Source organism: Erpetoichthys calabaricus, chromosome 3 (assembly GCF_900747795.2).
Source record: "Erpetoichthys calabaricus chromosome 3, fErpCal1.3, whole genome shotgun sequence".
In the NCBI taxonomy this organism is placed as follows: Eukaryota; Metazoa; Chordata; class Cladistia; order Polypteriformes; family Polypteridae; genus Erpetoichthys; species Erpetoichthys calabaricus.
The window spans coordinates 259,764,522-259,787,259 of record NC_041396.2 but is presented as its reverse complement, the minus strand read 5'-3'; the positions used below and the strand labels follow the sequence as shown (position 1 = coordinate 259,787,259).

The window sequence follows — 22,738 nt, the reverse complement described above, 5'->3', positions numbered from 1 at the left end:
GATCTGCTGCTCGCTTATGGGGAAGCGGATGTGCAATTTAAACAGATTGTTGTTTTCATGGGAATTGTTACATATGCATAATAGAACTAACTATTTTACATTACAGTGAGTAATTAACCATAGTAAAAAATAGTAAAACGTACTAAATTGAAAGAAAATTATGTTTCATTTTGTGTTAGAGTTATTTGTTGCATTATACATTTTTATTCTTTTTGGCTTTGAAATTAAAACGAAAAAACTTATTAGACTTGCACTTTTTTTTTTTAATCTTATTGATTTAATTGTAATCATTACATACAAATAGATCAATTTTTACAAAAAATAGGATTGAAAACAAATCAACCCCCACCCCTGAGAAAGAGAGCATGGCCAACAGAATAAAACTTAAAGCTAGTAAAAATAAATAAATTGATAAGTTTAATAGGCAGGTAAAGAAAGAGAATTTACTTCCTCAGTGCTTTTAAGAGCTTATTTTAAAATATTATTGATTAGATCCTGCCAGGTTTTGAAAAAGTTCTGCACAGATCCTCTAAATGAGAATCTGATTTTTTCCAATTTCAAATAATATAAAACATCAGTTACACACTGACTTAAAAGAGGAGAGTAAGGATTCTTCCAGTTTAGCAAAATAAGTCTGCGTGCCAATAGTGTAGTGAAGGCAATCACAGTTTGTTTGTCCTTCTTCACTTTAAGCCCATCTGGAAGAACACCAAACACAACTGTTAATGGGTTAGGAGGGATTGTCACACCAAGACTGTCTGAAAGGCACTTAAAAATTTTTGTCCAGAATGATGTTAATTTGGTGCAGGCCCAAATCATGTGACCCAGTGAGGCTGGAGCTTGATTACAGCGTTCAGAGGTTGGATCTTGCCCTGGAAACATTTTGGACACTTTTAAGCGAGACAGATGTGATTTGATATATAATTTTGAGTTGAATAATTGTATGCTTTGCGCATATAGAGCTTGAATGACTTCTCTGCATTGCTACCTTCCACTCCTTTTCTGATATGTTGAGTGAGAGATCCTTTTCCCATTGTCCTCTTGGATCTTTGAAAGGGAGGGACTGTACAATAATTTTATATATTGCAGAAATGCTGTCTGAGTCCTCGAAACTGAGCAATATTTTTTCCAGTATTGAGGAAGGTGGGAGATGAGGAAAATTGGGCAGGTTCTGTTTAACAAAGTTTCTGATTTGAAGGTCATGAAAGAAATGTGTTCCTGGAAAATTAAATTTGGAATGTAATTGTTCATAGGATGCAAAGATGTTGTCTATGTAAAGATCTCTAAGCAATTTAATCCCACATGTTTTCCAGATATTAAAGACTACATATGTTTGAGAAGGTTGAAAAAGGTGGTTCTCATGCAGAGGTGCCACAGATAAAAGATTCTCCATCTTAAAATGCTTTCTACATTGGTTCCATATTCTGAGTGAGTGAAGCACAATTGGGTTATTAGTATATGTGGTGATAACTTGCATTTATTGGGGCACAAAGCAGGGAATATAAAAAAGTACTGCAGGATTTTATTTCTATTGCGGACCAAGCCTGTGTATGTTCATGTATTTGTGTCCAGGTTTTTATAGCTTGTATGTTTGCTGCCCAGTAATAAAACTGAAAGTTAGGAAGAGCCATGCCACCTTCTGCCTTAGGTCTTTGTAGAGTCGCTCTTTGGATACGTGGATGTTTTAAGTTCCAAATAAATGAGGTTATGGTTTAATCTATTTGCTTAAAGAATGATTTATTGATGTATATTGGAATGTTTTGAAATAAAGGGAGAAGCTTAGGAAGGATATTCATCTTAACAACGTTAATTCTTCCAGCTAGAGGGAGATGAAGGGTTGACCATCTATACAAGTCTTGCTTAATTTTTTCCATACAGACGGCGAAATTTTGTTAATGAAGAGCTTTATGTTTGCTTGTGATATTTACCCCTAGGTATTTAAACTGATCTACAATAATAAAAGGGAAGGTGTCCAATCTAATATTGTATGCTTGAGAATTCACTGGAAAGAGCACACTTTTATTCAAATTAATAATCAGAGATCTTTTGAAATTCTGTAAGTACTGTTAAGACTGCAGGCACAGTATTTTGTGGGTCTGATATATACAGTACCATATCATCTGCATATAGAGAAATTTTCTGTTCAAGTCCTTCTCTGATAATTCCCTTTATCTAATAAGCATTTTGACAGTGAACTGCCAGTGTTTCAATGGTGATTGCAAATAGCAGTGGTGACATGGGGCATCCTTGTTTGGTACCATGTTCTAGTTTAAAGTAGTCTGTACAAATGTTGTTAATACAAACTGAAGCTTCTGGATTGGTATACAGTAGTTTGATCCATGCACAAATGTTCGGGCCAAACCCAAATTTCTCTAAGGTAGTGAAAAGATAGTTCCATTCAATCATATCAAATGCTTTTTCTGCATCCAACGATAATATCATCTCCGGGGTGTTTGACTTTGCAGGTGAATATATTACATTAAACAGGCATCAAAGATTGGAAGCTAAGTGTCAGCCTTTAATAAATCCAGTTTGATCTTGTGATATTACTGAAGGCAACACTTTTCTCAATCCTTCTAGCTAGGACCTTGGAGAGTATCTTAACATCATTATTCAGAAGTGAAATTGGTCTGTATGATGCACATTGTAATAAGTCCTTATTTTGTTTAGGAAAGACTGTGATTAATGCTTGGCGAAAAGTTTGAGATAGAATTTGATTGTCTCTAGCTTCTGTAAATGTTGATAATAAGAGGGGAGCTAGCTCAGTGAAGAATGTCTTATAAAATTTGACAGGGTAGCCATCAGGGCCTGCTGCTTTCCTGCTCTGAAGTGACTTTATAGCATCTAGTAATTCTGATAGCACCAGAGGTTTATCCAATTCCTCTGCAATAAAAGTATCTTTTTGTGGTATCTGTAATGTATCCAGAAATGCATTAGATTGTGTGTTGTCTTCTTTGAATTCAGAAGAATATAAGGATTTATAGTAGTCTCTAAATGTATGCATTATATTTTTATGGTCAATGATTTTATCTCCGTTCGTGTTGGTGATTGCTGGGATTGCATTGCGAACTTCTTGCTTGTGGATTTGTTGAGCTAGGAGCTTTCTTTCCGTGTTAATAGTAATGATGTCTTGATTTAAAAATGAGTTGTTCAGTTTCTTTGGTTGTTAAGAGGTTGAGCTCTGAATGCAGAGCCTGTCTTTTCCTATGAAGAGCCTCACTTGGACACCTGGCATGTTCTTGATCTATTCTAGTAATTTCACTGGTTAGCTCCGATACCTTCATGGTTTCTAATTTATTTCTGTGGGAAAGATATGAAATAATCTGTCCTCTTAAGAAGGCCTTTAGAGTTTCCCAGAGTATTCCTGCAGAGACCTCTGAGGATGTATTTGTCTCTAGGAAGAAACTGATTTTTTTTTATATAAATTCTGTACAGTTCTCGTCTGCTAATAGAAGTGGGTTGAGACGCCATCTGCAAGATGAGTATGTGGGGCATAATGATTTTAGCTCCAAGATCAGAGGGGCATGGTCAGAAATAATAATAGCGTCGTACTTGCAAGATTTAATCGTAGGCAAGAAATTATTATCTATAAAGAAATAATCAATTCTTAAATAGCAGTGATGCACTGGTGAGTAGAAGGAATACGTTCTTGAGTTTGGGTTTAAAAACCTCCAGGGGCCTGATAAGTTGTGGTCAGTTAAAAACTGTGTAATTGTCTTTGCAGTGTTAGATGTCATCCCCCCTGTGACAGGAGACCTATCTAAGAGTAGATTTAAAACACAATTAAAGTCCCCAGCCATTATAATTTTATGAGTGTTCACGTTGGGAATGGATGCAAATACATTTTGCATGAATTCCCTATCATTGACATTGGATCCATAAACATTTATCAAAATCAGTTTACAGTTAAATAAGTTGCCCATGACAATCGCATATCTCCCTTCAGGATCAGATACTACATCTGATGCTACAAATGAGATTGTTCTATGTATAACAATTCCCACACCTCTAGTTTTCTTTGTAAAGCTGGAATGGAACAATTGTCCAGTCCAGTCTTTTTGCAGCTGGAACTGATCCTTGCTTAATAAGTGGGTCTGCTGTTAAAAATACTATTTTAGCATTTAGACCTGTTAGGTGAGAGAATACGTTCTCTTTAATTTGTGATTCAGGCCTTTAATTTTTCAGCTCACAAAGTTAACTGTCCCATCATGGAGACTTTGATCCTGAATTTTTGATTTAGTTTTGTAGTCTTAACTGGAAGTGAGACAGCTTTACCCTTAATTTCCAATTTTCCCACGAGTTATTGCCATGCAGCCTATTGTTACATTGGAAGTTATAAGGATTAAAATTAGATAAAGTTGCTCCCCCCCCCCCCATTTTGCCTCCCCACATGAGGCTGGACCCCACTTCACAAAGTAGACTTACACTTTTACTATAAAACTTCAGTTAAAAACAATTTTTTTAATTAACTTTTTGTCAATATTGCATTAAATTTTGATTCTGTGTTGGGACTTACATCATGACAACGCAACATATAACTGCCCGTGAGTAAATATCGTTTCTTTCTATCTAATAAATAAACTGACTTTTTCGAATGTTTGTCCCTGTGTCCCTGTAAATGTTTTAATACGAATGGCATATCAAGATCTCCTTTGGTGTCTGTTATCCGCGGAAGATGTACTACATTACCTTTCTTGTCGCCTGCTAAATTTTACATGTCGGGATTGTTCGACAGTATACTCTATCGATACGCATTTAACCAATTTGCTGTGTAACCGATCAACAATTTTTGTGTTAATTCTTTTGACGTCATCATTTCTTGGTGCTAGGGTTGCATGTGTATTCATTTCTTCTGTTGATAACCCTTCAGGATGAAATTCTTCAATAAGATTTGGACATAATAAGTCTTCTTTTATTGGGAACTTAAAGTGAGGAACCCCAGCCGGTGGATAAGGCCAGTTTAGCAGCAAATGTGCCTAGGGAGACTAGGAATAAAGAAATAGAGACAACCAAAAAGTGCAGAGATGAGAAAGCATAAGGGGCCAGCCGACAAGCCAACAGCAAAGTGTCTGCATGCGTGAGGTTTATGTGAAATATCTCTTACTAAGTAATTATAGCCAAAATATATTTTAATAACTACCTGGTTAAAGCCGTCAAAAATAATAAGCACTAATACTGTGCACTTTCTGCATTATGCAAGTATGAGAAATGCATACAAAGACTGTAAATAACCAGGAAATGTAATGCTGCACGCTTGCTGCATAATGTGAGCAAATAAGAGAAATGCATATCAAGAGGTAAAATAAGGGTGAGATGGTTTAGGCACTTACTCACTCGAGTTCTCATTCTTAGTGTACATTTGTCATGTTTAGTCAAAATACATAGAAGTGTTTGGTAATACAGCTTATTACATGTAATTAACTAGGCAATTACTGAGTAATTACAGCAGACATACTGTTTAGTAAGAGACACTTAATTTAAAGGATTGCCATCTTTCTTCCGGTACTTGAAGTGGACCAGTACTCACTCCAGTTTCAACATAGAGTACCAGCATCTTTCTGTATCATACTGGTGAATACTGACACCTTTTTGCAAATCTTTATGGGGAACCCCCATTCCTTGAGATCTTTGTTCGAATGTTGATGTTTCCCAGAACGCAATGCTTAATGGAGGACACCATCACTTCCTGCTCTTTGATTCATGGTTACTGTATCACGATGATCAAAGTTTCTTATTACCTGTATCGGTTTCTCACAATATGGGTGAATACAATAACCTCCTTGTGAATCTTTACAGGGAAGCCCCCTCAACCTTTTGAACAAATTTTACTATATGACCATAATATGAGTACTTCCAGTAATGTGGTTCTACTTCAAGCACTGCTACCTTCATTTCTTCAATTAAGTATGGTGGCATGATCTTGGGCTTCAACAGAACGAGGACTATGCCATTCTTTATTTTTTGTGAATTTCCCCTTGGGATTAATAAAGTATCTATCTATCTATATACAGTCATATGAAAAAGTTTGGGAACCCCTCTCAGCCTGCATAATAATTTACTCTACTTTCAACAAAAAAGATAACAGTGGTATGTCTTTCATTTCCTAGGAACATCTGAGTACTGGGCTGTTTTCCGAACAAAAATGTTTAGTGAAGCAGTATTTAGTTGTATGAAATTAAATCAAATGTGAAAAACTGGCTGTGTAAAATTTTGGGTCCCCTTGCAATTTTGCTGATTTGAATGCATGTAACTGTTCAATACTGATTACTTGCAACAACAAATTGGTTGGATTAGCTCGTTAAGCCTTGAACTTCATGGACAGGTGTGTCCAATCATGAGAAAAGGTATTTAAGGTGGTCAATTGCAAGTTGTGCTTCCCTTTGACTTTCCTCTGAAGAGTGACAGCATGGGATCCTGAAAGCAACTCTCAAAAGATCTGAAAACAAAGATTGTTCAGTATCATGGTTTAGGGGAAGGCTACAAAAAGCTATCTCAGAGGTTTAAACTGTCAGTTTCAACTGTAAGGAATGTAATCAGGAAATGGAAGGCCACAGGCACAGTTGCTATTAAACCCAGGTCTGGCAGGCCAAGAAAAATACAGGAGCGGCATATGCGCAGGATTGTGAGAGCGGTTACAGACAACCCACAGATCACCTCCAAAGACCTACAAGAACATCTTGCTGCAGATGGTGTATCTGTACATCGTTCTACAATTCAGTGCAATTTGCACAAAGAACATCTGTATAGCAGGGTGATGAGAAAGAAGCCCTTTTTGCACTCATGCCACAAACAGAGTTGCTTTGTGTATGCAAATGCTCATTTAGACAAGCCAGATTCATTTTGGAACAAAGTGCTTTGGACTGATGAGACAAACATTGAGTTATTTGATCATAACAAAAAGCACTTTGCATGGCAGAAGAAGAACACTGCATTCCAAGAAAAACACCTGCTACCTACTGTCAAATTTGGTGAATGTTCCATTATACTGTGGGGCTATGAGGCTAGTTCAGGGACTGGGGCCCTTGTTAAAGTTGAGGGTCGGATGAATTCAACCCAATATCAACAAATTCTTCAGGATAATGTTTAAGCATCAGTCACAAAGTTGAACTTATGTAGGGGTTGGATATTCCAACAAGACAATGACCCAAAACACAGTTCGAAATCTACAAAGGCATTCATGCAGAGGGAGAAGTACAATGTTCTGGAATGGCCGTCACAGTCCCTGACTTGAATATCATCAAAAATCTATGGGATGATTTGAAGCAGACTGTCCATGCTCGGCAGCCATTAAATTTAACTGAACAGGAGAGATTTTGTATGGAAGAATGGTCAAAAATACCTCCATCCAGAATCCAGACACTCATCAAAGGTTATAGGAGGCATCTAGAGGCTGAAATATTTGCTCATAAGTATTGCTCAACTAAGTATTGATGTAATATCTCTGTTGGGGTGCCCAAATTTATGCACCTGTCTAATTTTGTTATGATGCATATTGCATATTTTCTGTTAATCCAATAAACTTAATGTCACTGCTGAAATACTACTGTTTCCATAAGGCATGTCATATATTAAAAGGAAGTTGCTACTTTGAAAGCTCAGCCAATGATAAACAAAAATCCAAAGAATAAGAGGGGTTCCCAAACATTTTCATATAACTGTATTGGACATCTAATTTTCTTTTCTGGTCAGGTTTCTTCTATGCTTAATGTCTTTCATGCTGTCTTTTTCTATTAATTTTCAACACTCAATTTCTTCTTACTGAAATTATAACTTCACAGTTTGGAGAGGATTAATTTTTAATACACAGGTCTGAAAATCAACACCGAGGTCTCTTTAATGTCAATATTATAAAAGAAATTTTATATATTTCTCACAAATATACATACCTGCGAGGAGTTGTGGTTGCGTGTCAGGGTGTGTGTAGAAGGTTGGTAGAGGTATCCTGAGGCTATGTTCTCAAGTGATAAGTTGTCCTGTTCATCCATCTCATACTCCTTGTCCTTTAATGCTTTCATTCTTTGAGGGGACTCTTCAGAGTAGGGGTCTGCAATACTGCTGTCTCTCTGTGGAGGAACCACAATTGGAGTTAATCAGTATAAGCTTTACTGTGGAGTCATTGACTGGATAGTTTTGGTACATTGCTAACTTGGTAAATTGCCATAAGTTTAGAGACTAGACTTTCTAATTAGAGCTCTCTGTGGTACAATGCTCTTGTGTTTTTATGGTTAGGTTGTTCCTATCAAATGCAAAATTTTTACTATACAACTTACTGTAGATTCATTTTTGCTTCTTTTTTGTGACACACATCTGTGTGCTTATATTATTAATATTTGCCATTTCTTTTGATCAAATCCTAAGCCACTTGATAATCAGTAGTAGTGACTATAGTGCTACTGCTTTTTTAATGCTAACAAAATCAGTCAAATAGCTGAAAGGTTAAGAATAGTTAATGTTTCAATCTCTGAGCCTTGTTCTCATTATTGGGTATCCTTTCCTTTAGCTTTAAATAAGTAATAATGGCTTTTGGAATTACTATTTGAACTGGAAGGGCTCTTTGCCTAAGAACACTATTCACTTTGTTGGGGAAGGAAGTCTAAACCAAGAAATAAAAATGTTATTTCTATCCTCCAGGATAAAATTCATTTTTAGAGATTAATGGATGGCTTTACATACAGTACCTTCCATAATGTTTTGGACAAAGATACATTTCTTGTTGATTTACCCCTCTGTTCCACAGTTTAAAATGTGGTTAAACTGCACATGTCTGACTTTCATTTAGGAGGATTTGCATTCATTTCGATCACACCATGTAGAAATGACCACCCTTTTTCTATATGGTCCCCCCATTTCAGGGCATTATAATCTTTGGGACACAGCAATGGCAGGTCTATTAAAGAAGTCATATTTAGGATATTGTCGCATATCCCATGCATACAGTGACTGCTTGAAATCTGCAACTCACAGACATTACCAGGTGCTGAGGATCTTCTCTGGTGATGTTCTTCCAAGCCTCTAATACAGCCATCTTCAGCTCCTACTTGTTTTGGGGACTTGCCCCCTTAAGTTTTCTCTTCAGCATATGGAAGGCCTACTCAATTGGATTTAAATTGGGTGACTGGCTTGGTAATTCAAGATTTTTCTATTTTCTTAGCTTTAAAGAACCCCTGTGTCACCTTAGCAGTAGTTTTGGGATAATCATTATCTTGTTGTAGAATGAACTGCCATCCAGTGAGTTTGGAGGCATTTATTGGAACCTCAGCAGATGTTTCTATACACCTCAGAATTCATTGTGCAACTGCTGTGAGTAGTTCCATCATCAGTAAAGGTAAGTGTGCAAATACCTGTGGCAGCCATACATGCCCAAGCCATAACACGCCCACCACTATGTTTAACAGATGAGGATGTATACTTTGGATCTTGGGCAGTTCCTTTTTGTTTCCACAACTTATTCTTGCCATGACTCTGATACAGGTTCATCTTTGTCTCGTCTGTCCACAAGGCTATTTTCCAGAATTCTACAGGCTCTTTTAAATGCTGTTTTGCAAACTGTAACCTGACCATCCTGTTTTTGTGGCTAACAAGTGGTATTCATCCTGCATTGTCACCTCTGCATTTCTGTTCATGAAGTCTTCTACAGATAGTTGTCTTTGACACATCGAAATCTGCCCCCTGTTTCTGATCTTTCAATCAGTCATTTGGGGCTTCCTTGGCTTCCAATTCTTTCATGATTACTGAGCTCACTAGTGTGTTCTTTCTTGTTAATGACAGTTTAATTCTAAAGTTTTAGTGATGTCCCAAATTGTTTAATTTCTTGTTTTTCAGCCTTATAATGGTTTCTTTGACTTTCATTGGCACAACTCTTGTCTACATGTTGAACAATGGCAACTACAGACTCAAAAGGGTAGAATCGAGCCAAGGTGACTTATGGTCAGCACTAATGAAGCAATGAACTGTGATCACCTGAGTAATCACAAACACCTGTGATGCCAATTGTCCCAAACATTATAGTGGCCAGAAATGAGGAGACCACGTAGAACAAGTATGGTAATTTGACATGCTATGCCAGAAAAGTATGCAAATACCCTTAAATTAGAGCCTGCAATGTGCACTTTAATCATGTCTAAATTGTTTAAATTGCAAGTTTAAACTGTGGAGCAGAGGTGTAAATCAATGAAAAATGTGTCCTTGTCTGAAACATTATGCAGAGTACTGTATCTACAATCAGTAAACTCCTTTCAATAACTCTGCAAAAACCTCCATTATCTTCATCTAACTGTTCACAGACCTTAATGACAAGGAAGCGTGATGGGTCTCTTGCCATGCGAGTGAATTCACTTGCTATTTCCTTGAACGTGGGCCGGACATTCTCATCAATCATCCAACCTGATGAACAGAATCAAGAAAAAGAAAATTGGTTTTATTTGTCAAGATGCAGACAGCAGACTACATCAAACAATTATTGCTTTCAAAGTGTCAGTGAATGCATGTCAAAGTTTGGGATGTAGCTACTCATCATTATAACCCTCTAGTCAGTTGGGATTGTCTCTACTGACAGGCTGGACAACATGGACTTAAGGATTCTGATGAGACAGAATCTTTTGAATTTTAACACTGAGTGACCTGGTAGACTTGCACTTTTGACCTGTTAACTCAGTAATGTCATTGGGTGAACTTTTGGCAGAAGGAGAATTCATCATCCCAAAGGACCTTTTAGCCTCAGAAGCCCTTTCAAATTCTGGTATTTTATCATGTAAAGGACTTGGCATCTTGAGCCAAAAATCCAGTGACACATGCTAGTTATTTCATAAATTGAAAAATTTGGTTCATCAGAATTTACAGATTCTGTGACTTGACAAAACAGCCATTTATAATTTAAGATTTGTATGTCAGTAATTGTTATCCTCACAGATCTGAGGGTATGGGGATTTGAAACCCATTGATTGATTAATCTGAGAAAGTGTGGCACTCCGACACAGAGATTTAGTGCAGTAAGTGACAATGTATAAAATTTAAGCTCATGGAACTGAGTGGCCAGACAGGCTCAGCCAGGGCAAGTGGGTTGTAGTTTTTTAGGGACTGAGTTCTTAATAAAACTTATTTTGACCTTAGTAAGTATTGTGAAAAAAAGTTTCCTTAAATTATAAAATAAATTGATTTCACACAATTAAATCATACCGCAAGTGCTTAAATATAGACAGGGGCACCTTTACTTACATTTCACCATGACCATATACACATCAATGGTGCAGATGGAAGGCTGAGATAAACGTTCTCCTTTCTCCAGCAATTCAGGAACTTCCTGTGGACGGATTCCAGCATAAGGCTCGTCTCCGAATGACATCATCTCCCACACCGTTACACCTGTGAAGAGTGCCAGGAGTGACAACTCAAAAAGGGTAACATTTCAGAAAGTGTTAGGTTATTTGGTCACTCTGAATGGATCTGATGTGAGTGATGGGTATGTGTGGGTGTGAGTGTCTCCAGTGATGAACTAGTTCCTTGTCCAGCATTGATCCATGCCTTGCATCAAGTGTGGCCAGCACAGGCTGTGTCCGTGAGGACTAAACATATAGGAAGCAAGAATATATGAAGGAAATTACACTGAAAAAATAGTAACACTGTATTTGGAAAGGCAGCATGCACCCAGCCTTCCATCAGCTGTTATGCAACCATTCTGCTCACAATCAATCCCACGTAGATTTGTGAGCTATGTTAAATCCTGTTAATCCGGTACATGCATCCATCTGCCAATTCAATGCAGCACAAACAGAAGCCAGGGTATACATCAATGGTACTGGGCATATGGTAGTAACCAAGCCCTCAGTGGGATACCTGTCCATTGCAGGGCTGGGTCACAACATACACCACAGTCACACATACAAGGAAAATTAAGAGTCACCAATTTGAATGCAGGTCAGAGGAATGGAGGAAACAGTGCTCAAACATTTGTTAACACTTCCTTTTATTGATAAGCTCTGTTTGAAATACACATGCATAACATATTTTGAGGTAAACACAATATAATCTATATATATATAAAAATCAGTGTATACGTGTGTGTGTGTATGTATGTTCCAGCATCACTTTCAAATGGCTGGAGCGATTTTCATGAAACTTGGTACACATGTTTCTCATTGGTCGACTAAAAATACTGTAGAGTGAAATCAACCCTAACCCACCCCCTTCTGGGTAGGGTGGGGGGTGATCTTGCGGTCTTATACGCATGTTATCATCCAGTTGACACTCGGAATGACCACCAGAGGGTGAAGTGGAGGTGACGGCCAGCATTCTTTATGTTTGAGCACCACCGCGCCCCTGTTGCTTTTGAAATTAAATACATTTGGTCGGTTCCAAGTGTCAACTGGATAATATACATACAAGACAGCAAGACAGGCACATTAGTAAGTCTTCATTGTTCGTTAATTTATTTTTATTTTTAAAGTTGTGTTTTTTAATTATATTTTTCTCAAACAAGTAAAAAAAAACACTATTTTCCACCCAGGCAACGCCGGGTATTTCAGTTAGTTTTCAATAAAGACCAGAATACTGTATAACAAACTTTTCGGTAGCTGCAAAGCAGTGATACATTATAATACAAAAGTCAGAGCTCAGTGTTTCAGTTTGTTACTTTATAAAGAGCCAAGTGATAATGCATACTGTGGGGAGAAATAAAGCACTTTTCTTGAGAAATGAACAGACACAGTTCAAATGTGTAGTTGTTGAATTGTCCATATGTGATGGTGGAGATTTGTTTGTGTGAACCCCAAGATCTACTGGTGTCCATTACAGGGTGTATTGATAAGGGGGGTGAGAGAGTATAGGAGTCAGGGTAAGGACTTTGTTTCTTACTGCAGAAGAATTGTCTGCATCTTAACATCAGCAAAACCAAGGAACTGGTTATTGACTTTGGTTGCACTAAAGAGTCCCTGTGTCTGGTCACTAATCAAGGAGTGGATGTAGAGATCTTGTATTACTATAAGTACTTGGGTGTCCATGTCAATCACAGACTGGATTGGTCTCATAGCACAGAAGAATTGTATAAGAAAGGGCAGAGCAAGCTCTTTTTTATGGAGACTGTATTCCTTTAATGTGAGTAGTGACATCCGTCACATCTTCTGTAACTCTGTGATGGCCAGTGTGATTTTCTACACAGTGGTGTGCTGGGCCAGAAATATTATTTCAAGAGAGGCTCACTAAATCAACAAGCTAAATAAAAGGGAAGGCTTAGTTATGGGATGCACTTTGGACTCCCTGGTAGTGAAGAAAAGAATGAAGACAAAACAAATTACCATTATGAACAACGCTGCATATCAACTCTTTAACACAACAAATCATTCAGCAGAAGTGTGTCAAGAAATGCCACTGGTGGCAATACACCTGCATAATGCTTCCCTGGGACTATGACTGCCATTCAGAAGTTTTTCTTTCTTTTTTTGTTTGTTTGTTCGTTTGTTAGCTCTCACAAAATAGTGCTCCTGTTTTGATAAACTGTTATACTCCTGATGGCCACCAGTGAAATAAGCAAACTCAGCTTATGTGTATGGGAATGATACTTCATATTGTTAGCTTTTCATATATGTAGGGTGGCCAGACGTCCCTTATATATGGGACATGTCCCATATTTGATAATTTTGTCCCCTGTCCCGTACTGACCTTTCAGGGACACCCAAATGTCCCGTATTTAGTTCATTTTCAAATTCTGTAATAAAAATATATTTTTACTACCTTCTTACGGTACTTAGTTGTAACTTTATAAGTACAGTAATTATACTTTCTTTTCTCAGATTCTCTTGATGAAAATAACCCAAATGTAACAAGGAAACTAGTGTTTGCTGCCTGTTTGCAACTTGTTCAGTTGCTATGGTTGGCTGAGGACAGCGACACTCTTACCGTTTTGCTCTCTAGCTGTGCTGCTGTGCAGTTCTATATCAGCATTGCAACATACTGTACAGTGTCAACAAATCGTGTTGTTACTGCTTGCCACGGCCCACTCTTTTTCTATAACTGCCTGTATTAAATAATAATAATATTTATCTGTTGTCTGTATTAATTAAATATTTTCAAATGATTTCACTTTTACAGAATTTTTTAGCTTGTATTAAATAATTTTCAAATTATTTTACTTTTGTTCTCCTCATAACCCATTAAAATCCTTGCTTTATGTTTTTAACTTATGTCTCTACTTTTATATAATATATTAGTCTGGGTGTGTAGGGGGCATGTATAAATTTATATATATATATATAGTAATATAGAGAGAGATTTTAAGAGTGTCCCGTATTTCTAATTTTTTAATCTGGCAACCCTACATATATGGTTCAATGTTAAGATATAACTACACAAAAAAAGAAGTGAATTAAAATACAGCAAGGTAAAATTTTATGAATGAAATGCTATTGGACCCTTATATGATCATAATAATACTAAACTGTTTAGTCAGCATTTGAACTGTGATCACCAACAAATGTAGAGAACTCCCAACAATTATTAGTCTTAAGGAATCTCCACACCATGGATGCTAAATAACTGCTTTCAGATTAAGAGAAATGGTTGTCCCATGTAGTCCAACCTAAAAGAAAATAAATATTTTTCCCCATTTAAAATTCTGTTCTGCACAGAACAATCTGTCTAGACAGATTCCTTATTCCGGGAAATATGCCAGTTTCTTTAGTAAAAGACATCCATCTTCAAGCCTTCAGGCCAGTGAATTAATTTAAAGTATACTTTTAACTTAGTTTATCTAAGTTGGATAACCAATGATGCCTGGATAGAGTCTGGAAAACTGCATGCTGGTACTGCATTGTCAGGTCCAAGTGACTCAAACCCACCAGGCTCTGTTTTTATGAAGGGTATTTTTTTAACAGGAAGCCATGATACAATATCTTTCCAGATTAACGTAATCAAAGGTGATATGATTTCCTGTGCACTTTCTGCATTCTGTCATGAGTTTTCATCTCAATTCTTGTGTTTTACTTGTAACACAGGGCAAAAAACATAATTCTTATTTAGTTATTAAATTAAAGAATTTAGCCACCAAGGGATAAAACAGCCCAATCTGGTGCCAGTCTCAAGCCCAGATAAATGGAGGGGGTTAATGTCAGGAAGGCCTTTATACCTCTTTGATCTGATTGATGTATTGAATCATGGAACAAAAGATCAGTTCCTCTGGTGGAGGCTTTTTACTGATGACATTGTGTTGTGTAGCACCAGAAAGGAGGAAGTAGAGAGGAAGTTGAAAGAATGTAGAAGCCATTTGGAAAACAGAGGATTGATTATAAATTGGAAGAAGTCAGAATATTTGAGGTTTAATGGTGATCAGGATTGGCAAGTTAGCCTGCAGGGAGAGCTATTGTAAAGCGTGGGTAAATTCACAAATCTAGGATCAGTGGTAACCTAAGATGGAGAATTGAATTCAGAGAACATGGAACAACTGAAAGGAGGTGTCAGGAATATTGTGTGATTGAAGAATTAAGGCAAAGGTTAAAGGTAAGTTTTTAACAAAGTTGTAAGCAATAATGTATGGAGATGAGACATGGGCAATAAAGGGAGCACAAGAAAAGAGGTTGGCTGTGGCAGAAATGAGAATACTGAGATGGATGTGTGGAGTTACAAAGAAGGATAAAGTAAGAAATGAAACAAACAGAAGAACAGCAAAAGTAGGAGAAATATTTAAGAAAGTTCAGAAAAGTAGACTGAGGTGGTATGAACATGGCGTGAACACTCCAGAAAAAGCAAGCAAAAAATTTCACAAAACACACTCACCAAGTTCCAGCACAATTATTGATTTGGAAGGGACTGTGTTTTTTCCTCAGCCATTATAAGGCTGAAGGCAGTCCCTTGACGATGATGGGCAGGTGGCTTTGTCTCTTGGAGGACAACCCACAAAACACATGGCACATATAAATACATATAGAGCCTATAGAAACTATTAATCAATTATCCATCCTTCCATCCATCCTCTTCTGCATATCCGAGGTCGGGTCGCGGGGGCAGCAGCTTGAGCAAAGATACTCAGACTTCCCTCTCCCCGGCCACTTCTTCTAGCTCTTCCGGGAGAATCCCGAGGCGTTCCCAGGCCAGCCGGAAGACATAGTCTCTCCAGCATGTCCTGGGTCTTCCCCGGGACCTCCTCCCGGTTGGACATGCCCGGAACACCTCACCAGGGAGGCGTCCAGGAGGCATCCTGATCAGATGCCTCATCTGAGCCACCTCATCTGACTCCTCTCGATGCGGAGGACCAGCGGCAATACTCTGAGCCCCTCCCGGATGACTGAGCTTCTCACCCTATCTTTAAGGGAGAGCCCAGACACCCTGCGGAGGAAACTCATTTCATCCGATAGTATTCACAATCTCGTTCTTTCGGTCACTACCCATAGCTCATGACCATAGGTGAGGGTAGGAACATAGATCGACTGGTAAATTGAGAGCTTTGCCTTACGGCTCAGCTCCTTTTTCACCACGACAGACCGATGCAGAGCCCGCATCACTGCAGATGCCGCACCGATCCACCTGTCGATCTCATGCTCCATTCTTCCTAATTCAATTAGTTAAATTAATTAATTTTAATTAATTAAATTTAATTAATAAAAAATTAATTCAATTTAATCAATTATGTTTACATAAATATGAACAAAGCAGGCGTAAAAGAGACATTTGAACCCCAGCAGGGGGGTTCAATGGCTGAAACATAACAGGAGGAGGATGGATAAAGTAAATGAGATTTGAAGTTAAAGGGTCTGACCAGGGAGAAGGTGCAGGGCCGAGCTGTATGGAGAATGTTGATGAGGCACATCAACCTCATATAGAAATGGGGACACATGGAGAGGGGGATGAAGAAGAAGGAGAAGTTATCAGAAGTTAAAGGATTAAACTAAGGCAATGTTTACTCAATACTACGTTTTTGGCTAAGCAAAATTAAGTCTAATTAAATCACTGAAGTGTCCAGAATTATCCCAGCAGCGTGGCTTTTTTGAAGACCAATAAAAGGTATTATGCCAAGAAAGGGAAATGAAAGAACCTCTATCATTTATTCATGATATGAGGTATGATCAAATCTGTCACAATTCCCTTTCATATAAATTACCCTGAAATTCTAGAGGTAGAGTACTCAGCATAGTAACTGTGTTCATTTCTAATAAAAGGCGAAATCTGTCTAAGAGTGGGAGGTAATAAGTTACATTGACATTCCACTAGGTGGCACTAGATTATGCTGAACTAACTGAAATGAGCAGAGACATTCTTATTGTAGGGTTAACATGACTTCTCTAATCCAATACAGGGACACATTACTGGAGACTAATCTAGCAGCACTGGGCATCACAGTGCCCAGTATTATACAAACCCACACATACACATTTCCAGCTTAGGACTTCCAGAATACCCAGAGAAAAACTCAAGCAAACACAGGGAGAATTGCATACATACAACAATGGACATGGGATTTGAACCTGAGATGGTGAGTGCCAACCAATACACCATTGTGGGAATACCTAAGCAGTCATCCCTGAAAACCATTTTGTTACAGTAGAAATAATGTCTGGAGTCTTTGACATTATGTGACTAGCTATTTTATCCCTTGTTTTACACTTCTTTAGTTGTCTCTTTTTCATCTTTTCTCTCACCTTCTGCTAAATAAATGTTTCTTGTCTCCCTTTTACTGTTTATTTCAAGGTTGCACTTACAAGAGATTCACCTGAGTACCATTTTACCATCTCTTTAGTATTAAAAAGTGGAACAGTTCATCCAGCAGCCACATTATACATGCATCCATCTTTTCTGCCATCAACAGCATCAGAAAAAGATTATTGAAGTGCATTATGTGAAATAATAATGTGGCCTGGTAATGAGTTTGTTAGTGCTGATGCCTCACAACTACTTTGACCTAGGTTTGATAACTGATATGGCTACAGCCTTTGCAGAGTTTGCACCTTCTCCCATGTCTGCATGGATTTCCTCCTTTTGGTGTGGCATCCTTCCACATCTCAAAGATGTACTATACATAATGGGTTATTTGGTGGCTGGAATGGATAAATAAGTAAACAAAACCTTTCTATTCTAAATTATTAGCCTTACAAAGCTAAATCAAAATTCCAATTAATCCATGTCAGTCTCCTGGTGGGTTGAAACATCGAAATTGCATCAGGTGCAAGAGAGGTACCAACCCTGGGGTTACAAGTCTATCCCAGGGTGCGCTTGTACATATTATAATAATAATAATAATAATAATAATAATAATAATAATGATTACATATATTATTATAGTACATATAATAACAACAATACATTTATATAGCACTTCCCTAACCTACTCAAAACAATTTCCATAGACAGTGAGGAATCACTGCAACCACCACTAGTGTGTAGCATCCACCTGGATTATGTGACGACAGCCATTCTTGCACCAGTACTCTCACCACACATTAGCTTTTAGGTGATAAAATGGTGAGAGAGATAGCCAATAAGTGACAGAGGATGATTAGGAGGACAGAATAGACAAGGCCATTGTGAACAATTTAGCTAGGACGTTGGGAAACACCCTACTCTTATCAAAAGATGCCAAGGGATCTTTAATGACCACAGACAATCAGGACCTCAGTTTTACACCTTATTTGAAAGGACTGGACCATATATTTAATAGCACAGCATCCCCATCATTGCACTAAGGCATTGGAATCTACACAAAAAACACATGGTAAGCACCCCCTGATGGCCTTGCCAACACTTCTTCCGGAAGTAACCCAAGCTTTTCCTGGATCATCTCCTATCCAAGTACTGGCTGGGTTCAAACATGGTTAGCTTCAGATGGATTACTTGTTCTGAAGTGCAGGTGGTATGGCTGTTGACTCAGACAGTTTCAAATTGCCAGTATCTTCATGTGCACATCTTTGGGATGTGGGAGGAAAACTGGAGTACCTGCATGAAAACCTGTGCTGACATGTGGAGAACATTGAAACCTTATTTAGAAAGTGCCTAGGATATAAAGGGAGAAGTCTATAGATGCGAGAAAGCCACAATACTGCCATTCTTAAAACAAATGTGCATTTTTTTAATTTAAAATGAATATATGGAAAACATTCTGACTACTTGCTACTGTTTTAAGTACCAAGGCAGGTATTATATTGATAAAACTGGACAAGACATTAAATATTAGGATAACCCTTCTCCTTCAGGATACCTCAGCTCCACTAATCTGCTCTTGACTTTATAATTTCCCAAAGAAAAATGTGGCCACCACTCTTGCTATGAAATACCATTAGCTCATCGTGTATGCTCATACTCTTCATCATTTTATTCTTTGAAGAATGTTGAATGCCTTCCAGGGCTACATCATCATCATGTGTAATATAATGAGCCATTGACAGGTGTAACAAGTGAACAACTCCATGTTAATCATGCAACTGATGGAGGTTTCACAATGACTATGGTAATTCAAGCATTGCAGGGATGCCATGGTGAAGTTTCTGTTAATGATCGACATGAATAATGTATAGTATGATGAGGCCAGGAAGTGTGTACGTGGTAGAAAAGGATGGTTTTGGTCAAAAACTGTGGATGGAAGAACTTGGCTTTTTAAGACTGACTGGCTTCATCCTTATGCCCTGTGCTGCTGTATTACACTCTGACCCCCATGACCTAGAATTGGACTAAGGAGGCTTGTGAATGGTATGTTATGCTATGTTACATTATCAGGTTCAAAACTGGTAAAAATAAATGAGAAATATAGCCTGCAGGAATATAAACCAATACAGCTGCGTTGATTATTAAAGAGTTATTATTTTAACATGTACAGAGTACAGTGAAGTTCTTTCTTGCATGTGCCCATCAAAAAGCAACAAATCACCACTCTTAGGCACCATGTCTAGTGAGTAGAACTAGCTAATTTTAAAACTTCTGACTGCCAAGTTGTGGATCTATTTGCAGTTTTAGCTTTGCATAAAAAAATTCTACAGAAACTGTTTCTTGCTTTAAATCTGATGCTGCTGGAATAGGTTCCTGCCTCCTACAAACATGAGCTGGATTACATGGATTCGATAAAGAATGGATGGATGGGTAACAATTTAGTACTGCAAAAATGTGTCTATTACTCAAAGGTAACAAAGGTTTCTTTTGGTTTTAATGGTACTTACAAATTAAGTAAAGTGGTTATTCATGTGGCCTACTAAAATAACTTCACTTTGGAATGCTCATAAGTGTCTTAAGTTAGATACACGTCTCTTGGTACTTCAATATAAGACATGTGAATCCTTCATATTCATGAGTGATTTTACCAGCATATCAAATGCCACACTGCACAGAGATGAACAGCTGCTTTACCGATGCTTTGTAAGAATCATTAACAGCAAAAGAAGCCTTTGTTAATTCCTTGCTATATAACAGTAAATGAGTAATGGATGTGTTCTTGCAGTACCTATATTAAAGTGTTATCAAAGGATGAGTACTTTTTTTTTATATTTTTACACATTTTATGCTTAATAGCTACTTTTGGGGCGGCACAGTGGCGCAGTGGTAGTGCTGCTGCCTCGCAGTAAGGAGACCTGGGTTCGCTTCCTGGATCCTCCCTGTGTGGAGTTTGCATGCAGGTTAGGTCGACTGGCGATTCTAAATTGGCTGTAGTGTGTGCTTGGTGTGTGTGTGTGTCCTGCGGTGGGTTGGTTCCCTGCCTTGCGCCCTGTGTTGGCTGGGATTGGCTCCAGCAGACGCCCGTGACCCTGTGTTCGGATTCAGCGGGTTGGAAAATGGATGGATGGATAGCTGCTTTTGATCTCCTAGGCTGAGTGCCGCCGTTCTGAAGTCAGCTTCAGGAAACTGTACGTATCACTGATTAAAAGTTGCTTACTAGGCAGATAAAGCCCGATATTTTTTAATGCCCAGTGTACAAAAATGCTGAGGCAATAACTAACCAATTGCTCAATTGCTCAACTGCGCTTCTACAGAATACTAAACACGGTGTGATGAGTTGCAGAGTAAAATGTTAAGTCCAAGAAAGAAAGCACAGAGTGTAGCGGGTAGTCAGCTAGAAAGACATGAAGATATTTGCAGAGCAGTGAGGGGGAAAGGCATTTTTCATCATATTGAAACAGCAGAAAGGCTTTGTTGAAAGTCAAAAAGTTAACTTGTAATCCTGTATGAACAATTCTTTCACAAACTAGTCTTTGGTTTAAAAATGAGGCAATATATACGACTGCTTAATATAATAAGAACATGCAAAGGAACATAAGAGGTAACACAAATGAATATGAGGACACAGCCCAGTCCAACAGTCTCATCACTTAGCTAAGTTGTCCCAATGTCTCATCCAGATGGTCTTTAAGCATTGTCAGAGGTTTCCTCTGTAACTCCATGGCTTGGTGGCTTATTTCATTCATCTATGAACCTTTCTGTGAAGAACCACTTCCTGGATTACATCTTAAATGCAATTCCCCTTAATTTCCACAAGGTGTCCTCAATTGCATAGTTTACTATTTCACTTGAAGAATTCTCCTAAATGAGCTTTGTCAAACAAAGACTTGGACAATTTTGAATACTTGAATACTTTATTCAAGACTAAAGAAACTTCATTTCTTTAGTTGGTCAGAATTAAACCCACCCTTCAGTCCAGGGATGTACATGAATGCTATTTTTGCATTTTTTGCATCTTTGCAGTTTTAGAGGTGCAAAGATTTTTTGAAACCTGGTCAGATGCGGTCTCACTAGTACATGTTGATTAGCACATGCAAGTAAGAATTTCACCTTGACTATATTAACAATATAAACCTATAATTCAATATGTTGCCTGACACATACTGTAATTTACAGACCACCTGGCACAATTTGGTCCGAGTCCTTAAGAAGGAAGCTTTATGAAGGTGGAGGTCTTTAACATGGTAAGGATAGAGCCTCTGTTGCCATGTTTGGTTACTGGCCTTGATTCTACCTTTTCTAGATTAATGAATGCAAAAAGGTGTTTATAATAATTTGCAGAATGTAACATGGATCTACCAAAAAGAATGATGATACAAAAAGATTTTTTTTCTGAAAATATACAGCTGAGAATAGAGTTACTTACAAGTTAATGTTAATTTCCTAAGTCTTTGACTATGGAAAAATATTCTGGACAAAATTGAAAAAATATGTATGCAAATAAATAAAGGTATTGTGAAATGTGACAATAAATTTGATTTCCATTCTTGCGGCAGCCATTTTACAGAAGCTCTCTCTTTTCTTTTTTATTACTTTGATAAACTATTTTGTTATTAATTATTAATGCTAAGGTGTGGCTTCTGGCTTGTTACTATAAGTTACTATCATTTTTTTAAATGGATATTTAAATTGAGCATATGCTGCCATCATTAATGACTTGAGGTTCAGCTTATCTCAACTGCCTTTTGGATAAGCTGTAAATTTCAGACATGTCACATGGTGAGCACTGAGGATTCAAAGTGTACCTTATGTTCAAAACCGGTCAATTCTTTAGATGACATTGGCGGCCGCTTACGGTGCTGTCATCTGAGGGGTGCTATTTATGAAAATATGATAATAATGTCCATCTATATATATAATTCACTAAGTCCATGGCAAGCAAGATGCACGCAAGACCGAGCCCCACCCACCAACAATTCACTAAGCAGCCGACCATGGCACACACACTACAGAGCCAACAATTCACGCGAGAGCGAAAGCATTTGCCAAGAATGTTTTCATTAATCAAGAACGAAAGTCGGAGGTTCGAAGAAGGTCCCTGGGTCAGATCACATACCGT

General features: G+C 37.9%; 1 protein-coding gene across 4 annotated transcripts in view; it reads right to left on the bottom strand.

Moving 5' to 3' along the window:
• Nucleotides 1–22,738, bottom strand: part of erbb3a (erb-b2 receptor tyrosine kinase 3a) — a 148,518-nt gene that overhangs the window by 8,121 nt on the left and 117,659 nt on the right. For all 4 annotated transcript variants that reach the window (XM_028798126.2, XM_028798127.2, XM_028798128.2 and 1 more), the window contains exons 23-25: nucleotides 11,215–11,361; nucleotides 10,286–10,383; nucleotides 7,887–8,063 (exon numbers count right to left, since the gene is read on the bottom strand). In XM_028798126.2, the coding sequence (XP_028653959.1) occupies nucleotides 7,887–8,063; nucleotides 10,286–10,383; nucleotides 11,215–11,361 (422 nt within the window). The remainder of the gene's footprint in view (nucleotides 1–7,886; nucleotides 8,064–10,285; nucleotides 10,384–11,214; nucleotides 11,362–22,738) is intronic.